At 57.2% G+C, this 19131-nt stretch overlaps 7 protein-coding genes across 7 annotated transcripts; 2 read left to right on the forward strand and 5 right to left on the reverse strand.

Moving 5' to 3' along the window:
• Positions 1–74: 74 nt before the first annotated feature.
• N657DRAFT_647838 (SNF5-domain-containing protein) lies at positions 75–2784 on the reverse strand. Its single transcript, XM_062793398.1, has 2 exons — positions 751–2784; positions 75–647 (listed from the first exon to the last, which is right to left on the reverse strand). Exons 1-2 carry the CDS (start codon positions 2521–2523, stop codon positions 552–554), a joined length of 1869 nt encoding a protein of 622 aa, XP_062645427.1. The 5' UTR covers positions 2524–2784; the 3' UTR covers positions 75–551.
• A 2039-nt stretch (positions 2785–4823) lies between these two features.
• Positions 4824–6071, forward strand: N657DRAFT_551430 (DNA ligase/mRNA capping enzyme; the record flags this gene model as incomplete). The annotated part of the gene is made up of 1 exon (XM_062787904.1): positions 4824–6071. A coding segment is annotated over one exon (1248 nt), but the record flags the coding sequence as incomplete, so codon positions are not given.
• A 376-nt stretch (positions 6072–6447) lies between these two features.
• On the reverse strand, positions 6448–8337 carry N657DRAFT_657692 (DNase I-like protein; the record flags this gene model as incomplete). The annotated part of the gene is made up of 4 exons (XM_062794831.1): positions 6448–6587; positions 6951–7193; positions 7293–7638; positions 7765–8337. 4 exons carry the CDS (start codon positions 8335–8337, stop codon positions 6448–6450), a joined length of 1302 nt encoding a protein of 433 aa, XP_062645429.1.
• A 677-nt stretch (positions 8338–9014) lies between these two features.
• N657DRAFT_577704 (uncharacterized protein) lies at positions 9015–11430 on the reverse strand (the record flags this gene model as incomplete). Its single annotated transcript, XM_062789263.1, has 3 exons — positions 9015–9960; positions 10018–11258; positions 11317–11430. 3 exons carry the CDS (start codon positions 11428–11430, stop codon positions 9015–9017), a joined length of 2301 nt encoding a protein of 766 aa, XP_062645430.1.
• Positions 11431–12198: 768 nt separating this feature from the next.
• On the forward strand, positions 12199–13856 carry N657DRAFT_647840 (uncharacterized protein). Its single transcript, XM_062793399.1, has 3 exons — positions 12199–12318; positions 12373–13082; positions 13200–13856. Exons 2-3 carry the CDS (start codon positions 12427–12429, stop codon positions 13537–13539), a joined length of 996 nt encoding a protein of 331 aa, XP_062645431.1. The 5' UTR covers positions 12199–12318; positions 12373–12426; the 3' UTR covers positions 13540–13856.
• Positions 13857–13892: 36 nt separating this feature from the next.
• N657DRAFT_692172 (uncharacterized protein) lies at positions 13893–14988 on the reverse strand (the record flags this gene model as incomplete). The annotated part of the gene is made up of 1 exon (XM_062797149.1): positions 13893–14988. The coding sequence occupies exon 1, from the start codon at positions 14967–14969 to the stop codon at positions 13893–13895; it is 1077 nt and encodes a 358-aa protein (XP_062645432.1). The 5' UTR covers positions 14970–14988.
• Positions 14989–16207: 1219 nt separating this feature from the next.
• On the reverse strand, positions 16208–17976 carry N657DRAFT_635680 (carbohydrate-binding module family 1 protein; the record flags this gene model as incomplete). The annotated part of the gene is made up of 3 exons (XM_062791359.1): positions 16208–16304; positions 16403–17510; positions 17568–17976. The coding sequence occupies 3 exons, from the start codon at positions 17974–17976 to the stop codon at positions 16208–16210; spliced, it is 1614 nt and encodes a 537-aa protein (XP_062645433.1).
• Positions 17977–19131: the final 1155 nt, after the last annotated feature.

Raw genomic sequence — 19131 nt, forward strand, 5'->3', positions numbered from 1 at the left:
CCAACAGCCCGCCCAGCCGGTCAGCGGTACCAGCTCCGTCGGTAGGGAATCAATTCCACTTGTTGCTTCAAGCTTGGGGTCCATACTTAGATCCAGTTCAGTGATTAACCATGGTATAGAATACACAACCGGCGAGGAGCTTGGATGTGATAGAGCCCAATCCCACGATAAGTATCAGTTCTTGTACAGACGACCCGTTCCTTTCCTGTCACCCGGTTTTACCGTAATAGCAACACAAAACACGTCTCACACCTGTTCCCTTCCATAAGGATGCTGCGTTTACTCGGATCGTACAACAGCCCACACACACTCAAGTCGCCGTCTTAGAGTCCGCCCCTCTGAACCGTAGATCAACCGAGAGTCCCCTTCATCAGCCACCCCACCCTAGTTGCTAATCTCAATCCCTAATCCGATCAACACCGCAGACAGTCAAACAGCCTCACACCTATCCCAGACGACGGCTCGCGCGTCAACCGGCGGGACTTGCGGGGCGTGACGACTGCGTACCCGTCAGCTGCCGAATTCAGCCTGGCGCTGCCCTTACCACCCACCTAGAACGGCCGGGCATCGTTGGCATGCAGATTCTTAGTCCAGCGGGGCAAATTGCGGTCACGCTCGTACATGAAGCCGCAGTTGTTGCAGAGGGACTGCTCGAAATTAGTCTTTGCATGCTTCTCACACATTGTAGGAAGATGTGGTAAATAAAGAAGACCGGACTGAGTAGAAAGGCAGAAAGTAGAGAGAACTTACCCTCGGCCCATACGGCCCATCCCTCACCGCCCACACGCTGGTCCCCCAGACACGGCAATGCGAGCACCTCCAATTCATCCTCTCGACATCAGTTAGCGTGCCGCCACCACCATACCCCTCCCCACCACCACCAGCAGCAGGCGTCCCCCTCGCCCCAGCCGTGGGGGTACCCGACCTCCCTAGCGGGCTCAAACTCCTAAACCGCTTCTTCTTCTTACTCCTCTCGCCGCGGCCCATCCGCTCCTCCACCTGCTCCTGCTCAATCAGGCCGGAGAAGGCGAACCCGATGGGCACCCCGCCGGCCATGCCGGTATTGCTGCTGAACCGCGCCGTCTCGCGCCGCAGCCGCCGGATCTGCCTCTCCCGATCCCCCTCGCGCTTCTCAATCTCCTCCCTGGTCAGCGTCTCCAATTTCGGCTCCCACTCGTCCGCTAGATGCTCCGGGTCGTACCGCCATCCGGCGCCCTCCCCGCCGGCCGTGAGCGCCGCGTCGTTGGGGAACTCGTTGATCATCACCCCGCTTCCTGCAGCACCGGCAGACGCGCTGCTGGCCCAGCCCGCGACTAGCCCTCCGGACTCGCAGGCCTCCTTTTTCAGTTTGAGGACGGCCTCGTAAATGGCGTGCGTCATGGCGGGAATCCACTCGCCGTGCAGGCCCAGGTCGGCGCAGGTTTGCTTGGCGAACATTTCGGCTGTGCCGGGCGGGTGCAGGAGCGACCATTCAAACTTGTCCGTGTAGACTTGGGAGGAAAGGTTGATGTTGAGGTTAATGATGCAGCGGTATGTGTCGTCGGGGCTGAAGTCGTCGGTTGCAGCGGCGGTGGTGTTGGTTGTTGCCGTGGTGGTTGCTGGGTCGGGCGGGATGGGGGTTGCCGCGGCGGTTATTTCGCCTTGGGCAGTTTGTACCACGGCGGGTGCGGCAGGACGGAGTGGTTTTGACGGGGTGGGAGCGAAGTTATTGTTGTTGCTGCCTCCCATGGGGGTGTCGGCTCGGCTGAGGGCCGGAGTGGCCGAATCGAGACGGCCGGGTGCCTTGGGAGGCTCGGGGGCATTGGAGCGGTGAGTATGAGAGTGGAAGAGCGGGTGAAGCGCAACTCCAGCGTATTCTTCGAGTTGTGTCCGGATCTGTTTGCTGATTTCGGCGATGGTTGACGCTCGGTTTGGGAGGTCGAGATCCTGAACCAGCTGGGTGGCGAATTGATCTGTTGTGATCAGCGTCTCGTGCAGGTTCCATAGAAACGTATCCCGTAGCCGGTACGGTACTGTCGCTTCTTGCGGCTTGTAGAAAGGATGATTGATATCCACGGGCCCCGGCGCGGGCAGGGCTGGCAGCGGCGTGAAGGCGGGAATGTCCAAGTCGATTCGTATGGGGACCAGAGTGAGCGGCAGGCAGGCCTGGACGTAGTTCTGGGCGTCAGACCTATTCAGTCGCACCTTGGCCATCCAGTCGCGATAGATTCCCTGCATTTCAACAGGCTCGCTGGTGTCCTTGCCGACCTTCTCGCTGACATCGACCTTGGAGGCGCTGTCGTCGCGGCGCAGGCTGCGCAAGCCGGTAGGCCGGCGCCTGCTATCGTCATCGTCGTCATCGTAATCGTCGTAGCCGTCTTCGGCGTAGTTTATGATGGTGGTCCCGCGCTTGGTGGTGCGGGCGAGCGGGTTTGACGGGGCAGTGCCTGGAAGGACAGGCTGGAGAAGGGCATTGTTGTAGGTGCGCAATCGCGGTGCATAGGACGAGAGTATGGCCTGCTGTGATCCGGATCGCGTGGCCATTGTGGAATTGGGGATGCGTCGCTTTTTCAGGCTATCTCATCCCGGCGGCCACTTCGCGGCGAGCAGAAGCAGGTCGCTTTGTCTCCCTATGGGTGCTTGCAAGGGCGCTGGTGGAATCTTAATGACTCGGAGCTGCAGGTGGTCGAGGAACTAAATTCTCGCTTGAGTGCAATGCCAAAGACTTATTGGAAACCAGGGCTGATGTGAGATCGAAGCAAACAACCGCAGACTGAAGGTGATTGTGTTTGCGGCACCAGCAGCTTTCCTCCCTCACTCGATCCAATGCAGTCAAAAACGCGTCGCATCTCAAAAAGTGGGTCGTCATGCAAGAAGGGCTTAGCGCGCATCACGCCTCTCAACACCACATGGTCTGTGCCTCAACCTTCTTCCGACATCACCGCTTTCAACCAAGGCTCCGAACAAACCAAACCAAACCAAACCAACGCTCTGGCCAAGATCAAGCCGAACCAGCCCCCATGGCTTGACTTTGTTTGCGGGCTTGCAAACTATGCCAAGCCGCAAGGTATACCGGTAACCCTGGCGAGCCTGGCTAGTTAGAGTCAGAACCGGCATAGATACCCCTAACCCTGAATAGCTCGCTCGACAGGGCGGCACCAAGATCATGGAGCTTCGCTGATGCTGGTGGCTGGATGGCATCTTGACAAGCCTGTCAGCCACTATTGTATGCTTGGCAGCCGAACCAGAAGAACGGTTTGACTTGCCAAATCGACCAGTATTGCCGATTTGATTGTGTTTGGCTTGTAATTGGCAAGTCTTGGCTTGAGTTGGTTTGATTTGTCTGGAGCCATGCTTTCAACCACAATGCCGATGACCTTCAAGCTCGTGTTCTACTCCCATTTCCGCCTAAAGGTTTCTCTCAACCAGTTGCAGCACTGCTGGGACCTCTGAGCAGCACAACCCTGGCTTTAGGTTCCGTAACAACTCCACAACTCAACGGAGCAGCTCGCTCAAGGTAGAGGTAATGGCACTGCTCACTCCCGGACATCATGGTCCTGGAAGTAGCAGCAAGGGTTAGGAAGAGCACCACGCCGAACCAGAGACTGCAAGAAAATGCCAACTGACTTGAACGTCTCGCGCTCACGAGCTGCCTCCCACGATGATACTGAGTCCGAGTCCGAATCGTGCGCTGCTGTGGTCATCGTAAAGGGCGCTGAGGGCGTCGAGGGCGGCGAGGACGATGTGGCCCGGGGTTCGAATGATGATCTGCTCGAGTGCAACGAATCCACACGCTCACCAGGCACAGAAACGGGGATACTTGGCCAGCCTGGCACGCACTACACAAGTTGTGGAGGTTGTTGACACGCCTTGGTCCATCCGGTGTAGCGGCAAATGACCAACTGGACAAGTCCAGTCAACACTCAGAGTCCTTCTAGTTTGACAAGCGAGAATTCTTGTTTCGTGTTTTTGGATGGTATCTTATTCTGGTTATTATTGACACGATTGCGTCTCTGCAGTCCAGGAGGTGGCTTCCGAAGTTCGAGGTGTTGCCGCCGCCTTGCTTTTTGGGCTGGCCCTGACGGCGCGAGTAGCCAAAAGCCCACCCCGGTACTTCCAGAAATCCTGCAAATGGGCGCATTGCAAGCTGGCAATGAAGGTTCAAGCAGTTGCTTTTGTTCTCTTTCCCTCGACAGAGCATCCCTCGGTTTATATGGTCTAGCTTTCTAAGCATTCTCTCCTCTCGTCCCAAGCAACAGCCAGCCAGGTCGCTTGACGGCAGCGTGAGAACGAACGCAGCGGTCTCAACGTTTCTACCGCAACTCCTCACCTTCGCGGCTTTTTTCCCGCCCATAAAACAAAACATTCCTTGCTTGGCCCGTTTTCTTCCACGCGGCATCGCTCCCAGACACTTGGCGGATTATTTCCCTCTACCTACCCGACCATTATTCTCTTAACATCTTTTCTGCGTTTCCCTGAGCCCTTCTGTCTTGCCCTGCAGAATATAAAGACACCAAATCCTCGCTCTCATCCTCTCATTCCTCCTTTAACTCCAACTAGATCTTCCTGGGGCTCACACATCCAGCCAGTTCCTCCAGGAATCCTTCCCTCAAGCAACCGCTTCACTTTCTTTGCACTATCTACAGGCCTTGCTTCTCTTAACGCGCCTTGATTGCAAGATGAGTCCTAGAAAATCATTCGCTCCAACGCACCACGCAGACTTGCGCGCAGGGCTCGAGGCGGCCATAGTCTGCGCCGACGCAGCGTTGGAACCCGCGCCTCCCAGCACTTCCGACTCGGAAACCGAGACTGTGCTAGGGCCTTCCATTGATCCCTCCGGTAACAAGCGCAAGCTGGCAACGGTCCGTCTCATCACAGCCGTGACGGGTATCATAAACGGATACAATGTGGTTGAGATTGACGGCTGGAAGGTGGTGGTCGAGAAAGCCAACGGTTTTTCCAAGGGCTCATATGTGCTCTTCCTCGAGATGGACTCGTTCCTGCCCGCGTACCCCCCCTTCGAGAACCTCTTCTGCGAAGCCGGACCACTGGTCACGTTCGATGGCGAGGAAGGCTACCGAGTTGGCACGTCGGTGTGGACTGATTGGGACGGGAACGAAATCATCTCGCAAGGCCACATCTTCCACCTTTCTCACTTTCGAAAGATCAACCAGAAGGTCTGTGACTTACACTGGGAGCACATCAAGAAAAACGACGAGGAATTTGCCGATGTCCTCCGCGGGGTTGACTTCACAGGCCTCCTGGGCGTGAAGAAATGGGAGAGCTTCCCAGAGACCCCAGTGACAAACACCACTGAGGGAAGCATCGTCGTCGCAGCAACCTCCAACCCCAAGACGCCCTCGTTCATTATCAAAGCGGAAATGGAACGCGCCCAAAACTGCCTCAATCTCTTCAAAAAACCCAAGTATCAGCATTTTATTTTCCAAGAGTCCCTCAAGATGGACGGCTCCACCATGGCCGTCTACTTCATCCCCACTGACTCGCCCCTCTTCTCCGAGCTCCCTCCTCTCCCTGCTCTGGATTATTCCAACAAAGACACTTCCCTCCGCTACGCCGTCCACCCAACCGGCCGCTTGGGAGTCTGCACCCGCACCCAGGATCTCCTCCCGCACCTGCTGCCCTCCAAGACAGTCCCGTCCCGCAACCAATACTGGACCGCCGCCGTCGCAGCCAACCTGCACAAGCTGCTGCCAGCGCTCAACAAGCCCCTCGCCGTGCAGGCCGAGCTCGTCGGCGCCGCCATCCAGGGCAACCCCTACGCCTACCCTCCGGGCAAGCACGAGCTCTTCGTCTTCTCCGTCTCAGACCTCAACCCCACTACCACCACAACCACCACCGGCGTCATGACCAGCCGGCGCTGGCGCCCGCGCAAGGTGGAGCAGTTCGCCGAGGAGAAGGGGCTCAAGCATGTGCCCGTGCTGGGCTACCACACCATCCCCTCAGTGGCGCGGCATCATCAGGACCTGGTCGACCGGGCCGAGCTGAAGAAGGGGGAGGGGCTGGTGTTCAAGAACTGCACCGACGGGAGGTGGTTCAAGGTGCTCTCGAACCGGTGGATTTTGGAGAAGGGGGACGAGATGCAGGCCAGGAAGGTCGCAGCTCCTCTTCATGCGGCCAAGGGAAAGGGGAAGGGGAAGGTTGATGAGGATGGGGAGGCTAAGGTGGTGGGTGAAGGTAAGAAGGTGGAGAATGTCGGGAGCTGGGTGGTGACGAAGGAGGAGGCGGACAAGATCCGTGAAGTGTTTGAGAATCTTGAGGCGTGGATCAAGCGGAATGATGGGCTGAGGAAGTGGATGGAGGAATGGGAGAAGGGTTTTCATGGTGGTGATGAGAAGGCAAAATGTGGAGAGGAGGTGGAAAATGGTCGGGTTGGTGAAGGCCAGGTGAATGGCATGGCTGTGTCCACCGGCACCAACGCAGAGAAGAACGGTCAGAAGACCAACGGGTTTAGAGTCTCAGAGGCAAAGCGCAAGGAACTCGAGGCTTGGTTACGCATCGAAGGTTCGGCGCTGTGATCTCCGACTTGAGCCGGGTGCAGCACTTGGCAGAGCTTTTGATGGCATGGGGAGATGGCATGGGGAAATGGCCTGGGAGATGGTCTAGGAGATGGTCATCTCTGGGGACCAAGGTACTTTATTTCCTCTCACATTTCCATCTACGGCTCTCGTCCCACATACCAGACGTCCGGAAGGTTGATTAGCGGAATCGGTCAGAACGTAGTCTTAAGAGAGAACTTTTTTTTCAGACAGACATAACCACAGTAACTCGTAGCTTGCTAATAACCGCGTTTGAGCCCAGGTATCATTGCTTGATCTTGTCCCCTTGTCCGCTGATCTCTCAATGCCTGACAGGAGTACTGCTCTGCACGCAGCGCTTCGTTGACGGGACTAACATCTGGCGACTCAACGAGCCTCCGAAAGACGAACTCGGTTGACCAGCCTCCTCTTGACCATTCCGCCCCTCTAACGCGATCTCGACCCAGATTGGCACATGGTCACTGAGCCCCCTCTCTTGCGGCGTATCCAAAATCCCCGTCCCAACTACCTTGCCAGCCTCCCACAACCACCTTGACACAAAGACCATATCCACCCGATCGCAACTCGTCCCCCACTCTCTCGTGCGCGGATAGTAAGTGTATCTCCTCTCGTGCCTGTGCACGACGCGAAACACGTCGACCGCATCCAGACAGCCACCTTTTTCCTTTTTCTTCCCCCCCCTCTCTTCCCCTTTTTCCTCCCCCTCATCCTCCCCTTTGTCCTCCCCCCTTTCTTCCCCCCCAAGCCCCTCGTGACAAGGATAATAAGCCATCGCCCGCCGATTATCCACCGCCCCAAAGAACTTGCCATTAAAATCCGCCCGATTAACACAATGCTGCCGGGGAAAAATTCTGAGCTTGGGAAACCCGTCCAGCGGCCCCCGCGCCACGTTGACGTCGCCCGCAACCACGACTCCGAAACCGCGGCGCTCGAGGGTAAGACACTCGTCGCGCAGGTAGGTGTGGAAGGCTAGCTTGTGGTCGTGACGCGTGCGGCTGGTGGGTCGGCCTGTGCGCGGGTCGCGGTAGGGCGCTGAGGTGCCGTTTACGGCGTAGACGTTGATTAGGGCGAGTGGGGTGTGAACCGTGTGATTTGGCGTTGCCTGGGTGGTGGTGCTGTTGCTGTGATTGCTGTTATTGTCGTCGTCGTCGTCGTCCCTGATTGGAGAACTGGGCACGGGGGAAAGAAAAGAAGGTTGACTGTGTGAGACAAGCTCGACGATGCTCACCCGCCCCTCGAGATCCCAGTCGGCAGAGCGGACGAGGGCGACGTGCGAGCGGGCAAAGTCTGTCCGTACGATGGTGCCCACGCCGTACAGCTTTCCTCCAAACCCCCTTGCGTTATACTTGTCACGCGGGAGCACGGCGTCCAGCGTGTAAGTGCGGCTGTCGGTGAGCTCGTCGTCATGGTTGAGAGGTGTGTTGAGGGAGGAGAGCAGGGCGGCGAGCGTCTTGGTGTCGCCCTGCTGGACTTTGAGTTCCTGCAAGAAAAGCACCTCGGGCCAGCCATGGCGAGACAGAAAGATACGCAGTCCGTCTGTTTTCAGCTGTGGCAGTGGCTGGTTGGGATCCGAGGGCTTGAAGAAGGAGGTGATCTTGGTGGTCTGGGGAGGCAGGTAAGGGCCGATTCCGTTTATGTTCCACGAGAAGATGCGTATTGTCCGCCCAGGCCTCCTATGATCTGCAGATGCAACGTCTGTTGATTCTGCCGTTGATGATGGCCTTGGTGATGGCATGCATGGTTCGGCCACGGCCACTTTCCTCCGCTTCACTGGCGGCGGGCTGATGTCGCCCCGCGCCATGTTGTTTGACGATGGCTGTGGAAGGGAGCCTTGGGCAAAACCAGCTGAGATTGGATTTGGGTGAGGTTTTGCATTCATTTTGTAGGTGTAAAAGTTGAGTCCAAATAAGAGATGCTCGCTAAGTCTTGCTAAGCTTCAATGAGAGGTATGCGGTGACATCATACGGAAGTACGGATTACACTGTACCTGTCTTGGCATTTCTTCCAACAAAGTGTTGCATAAGGTACAGTAACTTGTATGAACGTGCGAGTTTGAGATACTCATAGCCGGTTGCGACAAGAACAGCACTCAACAGGCGAAAGAGAAATGGTACACATGGTTTCAGGTCATGTCCGAGTGTCTCGAGCATTCACTCAAGCTCTGCCCTCCTTTTCTTCTTCCTTTTATATCAGAGACCGAGCTCTACGAAGTTGCCAGGTGCCACTTGTAACTTGACATGTCTGTAAGGCACTTATTAAGGGGACATGCTACTACGATGAAATATCCACGTTCTCACTTTCAACTCAAGCCTTCCTCTCCCAAGGTGGCCGACTCGCAACCTACTCGTCTTCCTCTTCCTCTTCTTCGTCTTCGTCCTTTTCTTCCTTTTTGCAGTCTGGTATTAAGACAAACGCATCAACAGCGGTCCCACATCCACAATCCTCTCCCCCCTTCATGGGCGATTGAATCAAACCTTCCTAATAAACCTGCGCCACCCGCTCGCCCGTCGGAAACGCAACCTCATACTGCAGCACCAACTTGGCGCTCCGGCCCGCGTTGAGCACCACCTCCCACTGCACCTCGCCAGCCTTCTTCAGCGTAGCCGTGGCCCGGCCCCAGTCAGCCTCCTCCTTGCCCTCCTTCCCGGGCAAGCCCGTGGCCACGGCCCTACCACTCCCCATCCCCGCCGGCTGCAGCACATCCACCCTCAGCCTCTCGTCCTCCGAGACAGGCACCTGGTCGAGCACGGTGATACCGACCGGCTTCCCCGCGGCGGCGCGCGTGTTGACCAGCGTAACCGACCGCGTGTAGATCGAGTTGTCGCCCTTGGAAAACACCCCCGTGGTGCTGCGCGACACGTCCGGCTTCGGGTACGCCACCTTGATGGCCGGGTCGACTCCGAGCGCAACGCTGAAAGCGTCGCCCGCGCTGCACCGCGGCAGCGTCGACCTCCCCAGAAAAGTGCCGTCCAGCGTCAGGCCGGTGGGGCCCTTGAGCAACGTCAGCTTGCTCGTGTTGCGCAGCCGCGCGCGCAGGTACGCCGCCGGCTTGTACTTGGCCACGACGGTGCGGGAGAAGGTGACCTGCGAGAAGGCGATACGCGCCACGCGCTGCTTGGACGCTGTTGATGATGGCTTGAGGGTCTTGGGGTGGGGGAGGTCGTACGTCGCCGTCAGGCCGGTTTCTTCAAAGGATGACTCCTGGAAGGTTACTTCGGGGGTCGGGTCGAGTATGGTTTGGCCGTCGGCGTCATCGTCCTCCGAGTGCTGGTCAGCTTGGTAGCGACGCTCCTCACTGGCGCTCTCGGCTGAGCCTCTGCCACCAAACCCGGCAATTTTGGCCGATCTTGCGAGCGGGCGGGCTCTGGAGACGAGAGGGGCTGCGGCCGCTTGTACGCCGGGAGGAGCGGGAGGCGGCAGAACACTGGCGTTGCTTGCAATATTGGCATTATTTGAACCAAAGCCGCCGAAACCAACAGACGCTTGTTGGGGAGGAGCAACATTTCCAAAGAGGCCCCCTGATACAGTCTTGCACTTCACGTTGCCGTGGAGGAAGGCCGCTTGCGGCGCCTGGCTTGCGCCAAACAGGTCTGCGCGGGGCTTCTGTTGCACATTGGTGTGCTGGGAAGCGTTCCATTGTTCCTTTTCGGCCCGCTCCTCGCGGCTGTGCACAATGTCGGTGACGTCCCAGGAGCCGCCGCCCCTTCCAGCGAGTTTGAGACGCCACGGCACGAGGGTCGGAATATCATCCTGCAAGCCAGAGAAGCTAGCCTGAGAAGTGCTAAGGATTACCTTGCTGTTGGTCCACGTCTCGGACGTCATGTTGGTCAGGCGAGCATCGAAGCTAAGCGTGGCTGTGTTGGTCGTCGACGACAGGGCCAGGTCGTAGCTTGGGGCCCAGAAGGCCGAAGAAGTGACGTACGAGAGTGTCAAATCGCAGGCCATGCTGGACTCGTCCTCTTTGGGCTGCTTGTCTGACACAACCTGCACGTCGGTGACGCTGGCCACGGAACTCCGACGCGACGACCCCGGGGTGAAGCCGGCGCCCGCTTCGAGGCTGATCCTCACCGTGTAGCAGGACCTTGGCCAAAACTGATCGCGCTCCTTGCAAATGCGAGCCTTCTCCTTCTTCTTCTCCTCGTCGCGCCGCCGCTGCTTCTCCCTGATCTTCTCCTTGGCCCTCTTGATCTTGGCTTTTTCCTTGGCAAGCTTCTCCTGTTCTTTGCCCTGGAGCTTTTCGAGGCGCGCCTCCTCACGGCGCAGCTTGGTAATTTCCTTGGTTAGGGTGCGGTCCTGGACAAGGCCGTCCATGTGGTCTTGAAAGACCTTTTCACGTTCCTTGCGGTAGGTTTCAACGCTCTTCTCGATATCGACGCCATTCTTGCTGTCCAGAGACCTGCCGTAGGCGTCGAGGATCTTCAGGCGGCTCTCGGCGCTGGCGACGGTCTCCTTTGCGCGCTTCTGTTCGTCATCCAGGGCCACCAATTGGTCGCGCAGCTTCTCCAGAGCAGCATTGACGATGTCGTCATCTTCGTCGTCCTCGGACTCCTCCTTCTCGGATTCCGAATCCGAGTCTGGGTAGATTTCCTGGAAGATGTCACGGTTGGGGAGCAGCTCGACTGTGATGTCGGTGATGATGGCGGACCCAGTTCCCTCGACCTTGATGGAGTGTTCGTCGGCCGTAGGAGTGATGCCCACCACTATGATCTCGTTGGGGCCAGGCTAGACGCAGCGGTTAGTCTGGACTGCAGCAAACGGTTGGTGAGTTTGGCCGGCCTACTTTAAGGGTGACATCTTTAAGCTCGCGTATCACCTGAGCCCGGGTTGGGAAAAGGGTGACGGAGCGGGTGGTCAAATCGCGCACATGGAACTCTCGCTTGTGGGGCCCGTCCATTGTCTCGGTGCGATGCTGCCGAAGTGCCAGACTCGTATCGGGTGATGATCAGGATAGGGATGTTGGGACTGAGCAACAATAGGACTTTTGACACGTCGATATGAAGGATGGTGGATGGAGAGGATGATGGAGAACACCATCTGACGGTGAAAAAAAGACGGGGCAGGGAATATTTATACCCCGGCGAGACGCAAGTCGATGCTGGTGGTGAAAGCAGCGGCTGCCTCCGCGAACGAGGCTGTGTTCTGTAGCCTGCCTTGGCGGCTAAAGGCTACAGTAAAAGCGGTCATGTCGTGTTGCTTGCTCGACAGAAGTGACTCAGAAACCTGAAAGTCAAGCCGAGAGCCCTGAGTGGCGTTCATAGCTTGTGCGATTGGCGTTTTGCTCAACTGTGCACAACTTCCGGGTTTTCAACACGAGGCCCTTTATACCTTGGGTAGCTTGCGGTCCTCAATGGTCCTTGTGTGCAGTACTGCCTTAGACGGAACAATCCGTGCACAATGGGAGACATAACTGAGAGAACATCTCATGCATTTGGTCGGCGTCTTTTGTCAATCGCCGTGGAAGGATTCATGGGTGTTTGTGGGTGAAGTTGAAGCACTGCAGCTGAGCATGAAAATCGCATGTGGATTGTCGAGATTACGAGCCGGAGGCCCACATTTCCGACCGCGTGTGGATTGGTATGGGCCTGCTAACCACATAGCGTTAGAACCTGCCACATAAATGAGGTGCCGCAGCCCAGCCTAACCACAACTCAACTCGGCTCCTGCTGCCCTGGCTCGCCCGGTTCTCAGACCTTTTGTGTTGAGTTCACTCGCGAACCTTTAGAACTTAGGTTGTTGTTATTATTTTCAATTACCTTACCTTTCGGGTAATCTCAAGATTCAGGTACTTGTACCCGAAACGTTCTTGTTTTTTTTCCAGGCTGATGTACGTCCGTAGTAGCCCACGGAATCTCATTTCAAAGTGGATGCAATCTCATGTTGAGTTGCAACCATGGACCACATGTCTAACCGTCAGCATCAACCAGCACCTGCCTTTAATCCTTACGTACCTCGCCCACTGGACTCAGACACTGACCGGCCAGTCTACAACGCGCCTCCCCCCGGCTCCTCCGCTCTCCCCTACCGACTCGCTGCCGATGTGCCCGAGAACAGCAGCTATTATCACCCTCCCATCTCCTCCAATGCTGGCGTGTTCTACTACCCGCCCTCTTACACCAACCCTACTCAGCCTCTAAGCAACGTCTCCCCCAAGCCCATCACAGACCCCCCGCCAGCAAACACATACCCTCCCCCTCCGAACTCGGCCATTGCTCCCACAGCAGCACCACCGCTTGGCCCCGTGATCACCACCACTCATGACGACGGCAACGCCACCCTCGGCGAAGCCCGCGCGAGAACGCACTCAGCCCTCCGAGAGCTGCTGGCGACCTGGAGACAGCACGCCATGGTCAATGGCATTACCAGCACCAACACCACCCCGGGCAAGGTCAACGGTTACCCGGGGCCCCAAGGCGAGGTCGAGGAGCGGGTGCGGCGACAGACCGGGTTGGTGCTTCAGGGGTTGAGGAGACTGCGGGCGCGGGTCGGGGAGCTGGGTGAGCGGGCCGAAGGGGAGAGGTGGCGGCGGGTGGTGGTTGGGGGTGTATTGTAAGTCACGTATTTCCATCAAGTTATGTCAAAGTGTGGAGGGTGCTGTGCACGGGGCCATGAGGATAGGACCGCTCTGGCCCTAGCAAAATGACTAACCCATGTGTCTTGCAAAAGCGCCTCCTTCATCCCCCTTGTCAAGCGGCTGTTTCGCCGGCCAAAGGATGAGGCAGACGAATCGACCAACAGGACCGAGTACGCGTTCAAAAAGAGCAAAAGCCTCGTCTCGCGCATCCTGGCCTCGACGCACCGCCCGGGCCTGGGAACACTGGCCTTCTTTGTCTTTGCCGTCCTCTACGTGTTTCAGAACGAGGTTGCGCTGCGCGTGGCGAGGACCGTCGCGAGGCGGCTGAAGAGGCTCGAGGCTAGGATCGAGGACGGGCGCGAGGAGCTGACCGAGGGCGATGTCAAGTTGCTGCAGGGATGGAGGTGGAGGATCCTGGTGTGGAGTGAGTGATGGATTTACGTATGATGATGCATCATGATGGCGTTGTGGGATGTTGGTTGGGACTTGCATTTACGAACGGCTTTTGATGAAGAGGCCCTTTTTATGAATTGTATGACTGACGACGCTGTTATGGGCACCGTCCTCCTCCTGTTCTCCGCTCTTCTAATAGGGCCCGCTCGGCGGCATGCAGCTTGCAGAGGTTCCCCGTCGCTATGAAGCACTCAAAAGAAGCCTGGAGAGCTTTCTCCCTTTCCATCTTTCTCTCGGCCGTACTCCGGGTAGGGGAAATCGACTTTTCGACATTGCCAAATCAAACACAAGTTACACAACCCATACATCGCTCAAGCGACTGTGTCCCTTCTTTATGTCTCCTCCTCCAGCTCGTCTCCGCCAACCCTTGAATTGATTTGCTCTCGTAGGTAAGATACCCCGCTGGTCTGCCTGTCGGATGTCGATGCCCCCGAAGTATTGAGTGTTGATGGAGTAAATAGGGGAATGACTTGCGTCTTGAGTGGCATCGCCGTGGGGGAGACTTCACCAAGATATGCGTGAGACGGCCGACAGGACGCAAATGGGCTTGTTAATACGAGTGGACACATCATAGGAAGCTCCGGTTGGAAGGCGTTATGTTGTGTTGGCGCCGAGGTGAGGAACCGGGGGGTTTGTTGATAGGAGAGGAGCGCTCCGGTTGAGGATTGAGTCTCCAGGATTGGTGGTGTGTCCGTCGACACGGGAATTCCGTCATAAATGGGGTCCCAGCTCGAGGAGATGTCCATTGCACAGCCGGAAGTTCCGCCGGAGTAGGACGGATACAAACTTGACGTCAAAGTTCGTGTCGTGTCCTCGCTCTCCTGAATCGACTCCTCCTCGACATCCTCGCCGGCACTGGTACAACGCCGTTCTTGAGCAGCAGCCTCCATGAGTTGCCCGGCCTCCTCGTTGATGTGCCTGATCAACCTCTTCCTCAGCCCCTCCAAGACAGAATAATCCAGCGGTCTCGCATCGCTCCCCACAATCGCCGTGCCCAGCAGCTCGAGCGCCGCGCCGGTGCAAAACACCTTGACCTTCCACGCCTGCAGCCGCTCGGCCTCCATCCTCTCGGTGCACTTGATCACCATCTCGAACGCCCGCGCCATCTTGTCGCGGTAGCGGAACCGCAACTCTTCGCCGACGCCGGCCTCGCCCAGCCGCGCATCCGTCTCCTGGCACTCCGCGTTCAGGTCCATCGCGTTGAGCCATTCGAGCTTGTGCCTGGGGCACTTGATGGGCAGGCGGAAGAAGTCGTTGCACTCGTGGGGTTCGCGCACGTCGCAGCCGGGGAAGGGGCGCCGGATCGTGTCCGGATGGCCGCGCGGGCAGAACTTGACGATGGGCAGCTCCTCGGTCGGCTTGTACTGCGCGTCGCAGCAGGCGAATTTGACGATGGGGTAGAGACACATTTTTTTGGCTGTGAATTCGCGATCAGGTTCTCGGAATGCTATGCAAACAACTGGACCGAGACAGAGAAACATCTTGGCCATGTTCATAAGCCGCAATTGTGAGCCGGAGCTAAGCGGGGCGGATAGTCGCACGTATCAAGGGGCAAATTTGTGATGATGGGAGTGTTCTCTGTGACTGCCACAGGTTGCGTAGCTTGCAACCTTGAGTGTTACACATCTAGTCGTATCCTCCAGTCAATTGCCGAGGATGTCGGCAGGTTCCCCTCGTGGCAGCAACGTGGCTGCGAGCGGACCCCAGCGTAGTCAGTTTGCGACGTGATGGGAGAGATGTTAACTAACATCTACAGGAGTGGCTCTGTGCTCGCGGGTAGCCACAGGTGACAAGGGATGGATAGGTATTTGTCATTTCCTATTTATGTCAGGGGGAAAAGGGGTGACCCATCCCGGTCTCAGAGAACATGCTCGAAAATGCTGGAATGTTGGCAACAGTGAAGGAGCACAGCAACATGCAGTGATGATTTGAAGGCTGCCGTGACCAGTATAAAATGGACGGTTCATGGAGATGGGTGACCGCGTTGCATGACGACTACTTAATGAGAGGCAACATTGAAGAAAATGTAATCCAACATGAAGGATAGTTTAGGTCTTCCTACGTCTCTCTCCTGGACGGCTGAAGCTCCATTTGAAGGTAGAATCAGATGTCATCGTGAATATAGTGGCCCTAAATTAGTCGTGTGGTATTGGTGATAATGGTAGATAAGAAGACGTTATGAAATATAACTTAGTCAACGTAGTTAAGTATTTGTTTGTACAGTAAATATCGCTAACGTAAGTATCAATAAGTAGTTAAATACTATTTTTAAGAGCTATAGGTAGCTACTTATATAACTGCCACGAGTCGTGACAATGTGAGGTTCATGTGCGCAACTCCTGGTTCGACTGGACATTTCGAACTACGGTCCCTCTTTCGAGGGTAATACGCAATCGTCAGTTGCGCCTACTCATGACAATAAGTGGACTTTCAGGCAAGTCAGATACGAGCTCACAGCCAGCGCGCAGCTGAAAGAGGTTGTAAAGACCAAGATCAATGCATGAAAGTATGTACCAAGAAGTGCAACAAGAAAAAGCCGCCCTCATGCATCAACACAAAAGCTATGTACAGTCAAATCATGCTGACAACATGTAACTCACTCCTTTTCACTCTTCTTCCTCTCCAAATGCTTCCACTAAGTCGGCATTTAGAGGCACTGGTAGAACCAGTCGTTCAGCTTGGTGCAGCTGTAAGGAGATTCGCAGATGGTCGGGCCGGTCCAGCCGATGCCGCCACACTGCTGCCTGGGAGTTTGTCAGTTTAAACGATTCATTATTGCCGAAGTGAGGCAGGGGAGAGATAGCAGTGCTCTAGAGGAGCAGAAAGACGGGGAGTGACATACCAGCGCTTGGCGGTAGCAGTAGCTTGGCCGCCCTGCGACGAGGTGGTGCGGGTGGAAGTGGAAGTGGTGCGAATGGAGGTGGACGTGGAGGTCCGGGTGGAGGTGGTGCTGGTGCGGATGGTGCTGGAGCTGCTGGGACCGCCGCCGTTGTCGGGCAGGCCAGCGACGGTGGAGCCGATGGGGCCGAACTTGATGTTGGAGAAGACGACGTTGGAGTTGGGGACCTGGGCCTCGACCTCGGCGGGGACACCCGAGGTGGTCGGGCAGGCACCGCGCTCGGCGCCCGGGCGGCCGGCGGCGTCGACCGGGTACGTCGAGTCGAGCCAGAGCATGTTGGCGGCGTGGTCGTCCCAGATGGACATGACGAGGACCATGCCTTTCTCGAGGGCCTTGCCCATCTGGACCAGACCACCCTTGCGCTGGAAGTCGATCTCATCGCCGAAGGCGGCCTTCTGGGCATCGCAGTACGCCGTGGTGATGGAGTTGCCAGGCACGCCGGCGATGGTCGACTCCGAGTTGGGAATAACCACGCCGTTCTGGGCGTAGAAGCGCTTGATCTCGGAGAGCTCGCCAGCGGCGTTCTTGATGAACTGGGTGACGACCGTGAGCTTCTTGGTGGTGTCGACAGTCATGCCCTTGCCGTAGAAGGTCTTGTTGCCCTGGCGGTACGAGTTGAAGTCGCATCCATCGGGGTCGCAGATACCACCATAGCGATCCTCGCTGTAGGTGCCACCGCACCCATCACCCTCGCAGCGAGTCTGGCCGAGGGTCGTGCACGGGTGGGGAGTGAAGGCAGTGGCCATGTTGTTGGCCTCCCAGACGTCCATCTCGTCGCAGCAGGCACCATAGCTGCCAAAGCCGGCGTTGGGGTCGTTAGTCGAGCCGCTCCAGCCCACAACGTTGGCCTCGCCGTTGATCCACTTGATGTCGCGAGGGCACTGGGAATCGCAGTAACCGGTGCCGTACTTAGCACCAGCCTTGTTGCTCGAGTACTTGGACATGCCGCCATCGGCATCCATGGTCACGAAGTACAGGGCACCGTTGAGGCCGCAGCCAAGGTTGGAAACATCGACGTCGAAAGTGAACTCATTGCCGAGGAGGTTGAACACTGACGGGCCAGGTTAGTAGCTGCTGACAAGTTGGGGTGCTCGGATAGGGAACGAACTTTGGTACTTGGTGTCGGACTCCATCAGATAGGTACGGGATCCGACGTTGGTGCCGTGCTGATGCTTGGTGACGAACTTGAGGTTCAGAGAGTTGCCGCTGGTGGTGACACCATAGGTGCTGGCATAGTCGGCGCCCTCAACGCAGCACTTGGAAGCGCAATCAGCGCCAGTAGTGCAGATGGTCGAATCCCACACGTTGCCGCTGTAGCAGTTGGTGGTGTCCGAGGTCCGGTGAGTCCACCGCCAGTTGGAATCGAGGACCACGGAGCCAGAGACGGTGGTGCAGCTGCCGCCAGCCGAGCACCTTTGCCACGAAAGGGGGGGGTGCCTCTCAGCCGTGGTGGTGCAAACTTGCTGGGCAGTGGCCGAGGCCACAAGGGCAGCGAGGGCGGCGAACTTGGCGTACATGATGGAGGATCTGGAAGGAACCGCTTGTCTTGGGGCAGACAGTTGCGTGATTGATGACGAGGGTTGCGAAAACACAAGAGGTTCCTAGCATCAGAAACCTCGAGTTATATAGACGTTCGTGCACTCCCCGGATGGCCAGCTTCCTTCATCCGCTAATTGCCACTCCATCTCTCGCCACGTACGGCTGGACGGGAACGCCGTCCATACAGTCTCGCAACATGGCGAACCGCGTCATGGTCTCGGCTCCCGGCCCGTCGAAACTCGGGCCTAACTGTGCCAGAAAGGGGTTGCCAACAATACGGCTGGCTCTTTCGGGACAGTCCAGGGCAAGGCCCGAAGGACCATGTCGCTTGTGCCTGGTGAGGCGCCGGCGTGGGTGGTGAGGTGGAGCAACCAAGGACCGTGGATGGAGCAGTGATTGCGGCGACGGCCCAAACCGTCGATAGCGGCCAAGGGTCCGGGCAGCGATGTCACATGGCGGTTGCCACGGCGGAGGCTGACCTGGGCGCAACTGAAGATCGTGGAGGACGTGGAGCCGAGCGATGACAAGTGATTAAGGTTGCCGAACGGTCGAACAGGGACAAATGCCGCTCATTGGAGGAGTTTGGTGCGGCAACCATGGGATCAGGGGTCCCGCGGAGGGCATCCCCCGAATGCAACTTGGGGTTCGCAGCTCGCGCTGGATAACACTGGTCCAGGCAATCTCAACCCGCATTGCAGAGGCTCTGAAGTGCCGCTCAAGGTTCTCGAAGTCCTGCGATCACGAAGCTCGCCACGCGCCAACAGCTGTCATGGTTATTCGTCGGCATCCCTTCAATCCCAAGGTTCAAACACACATTTTCAGGGGAAGAAAGCAGCACCATGGACATCTCTCGATCCCTTCAAGGATGCCCCACAGCGGAAAGAGCGGGTTGCTTGGCTTCTCGAGCCCCGGCAATCCAGGCTTTACCCCGGATTACCGGGCACGGTATCTCGGCAGCTGGCCAGAGGGGCGTTTTTTCTACACTTTGTTGTGACCGTTGAAATGAGCCGATGATAGGTGGAGCAGGCTTCGAAGCGAGCGAGGGCCGAAGGCCCTCTTTTGCCCGTTCATCGGTGTCATCCCGTGATGGCTTGGGAGGCTCAAATGGGATCAATCTACTCCCAAGCGACTGG

The sequence above is a fragment of the Parathielavia appendiculata genome, assembly GCF_033297405.1.
Source record: "Parathielavia appendiculata strain CBS 731.68 unplaced genomic scaffold N657scaffold_11, whole genome shotgun sequence".
Taxonomy (NCBI): Eukaryota; Fungi; Ascomycota; class Sordariomycetes; order Sordariales; family Chaetomiaceae; genus Parathielavia; species Parathielavia appendiculata.

Bases quoted from the DNA above. Each gene is read 5' to 3' on its own strand.
- N657DRAFT_647838 (XM_062793398.1), bottom strand. From the start codon at position 2,523: ATGGCCACGCGATCCGGATCACAGCAGGCCATACTCTCGTCCTATGCA. The intron at 648-750 runs GTAAGTTCTCTC...AATTTCGAGCAG, and splicing joins ATGGGCCGTATGGGCCGAGG to TCCCTCTGCAACAACTGCGG.
- N657DRAFT_647840 (XM_062793399.1), top strand. From the start codon at position 12,427: ATGGACCACATGTCTAACCGTCAGCATCAACCAGCACCTGCCTTTAAT. The intron at 13,083-13,199 runs GTAAGTCACGTA...GTCTTGCAAAAG, and splicing joins GTGGTGGTTGGGGGTGTATT to CGCCTCCTTCATCCCCCTTG.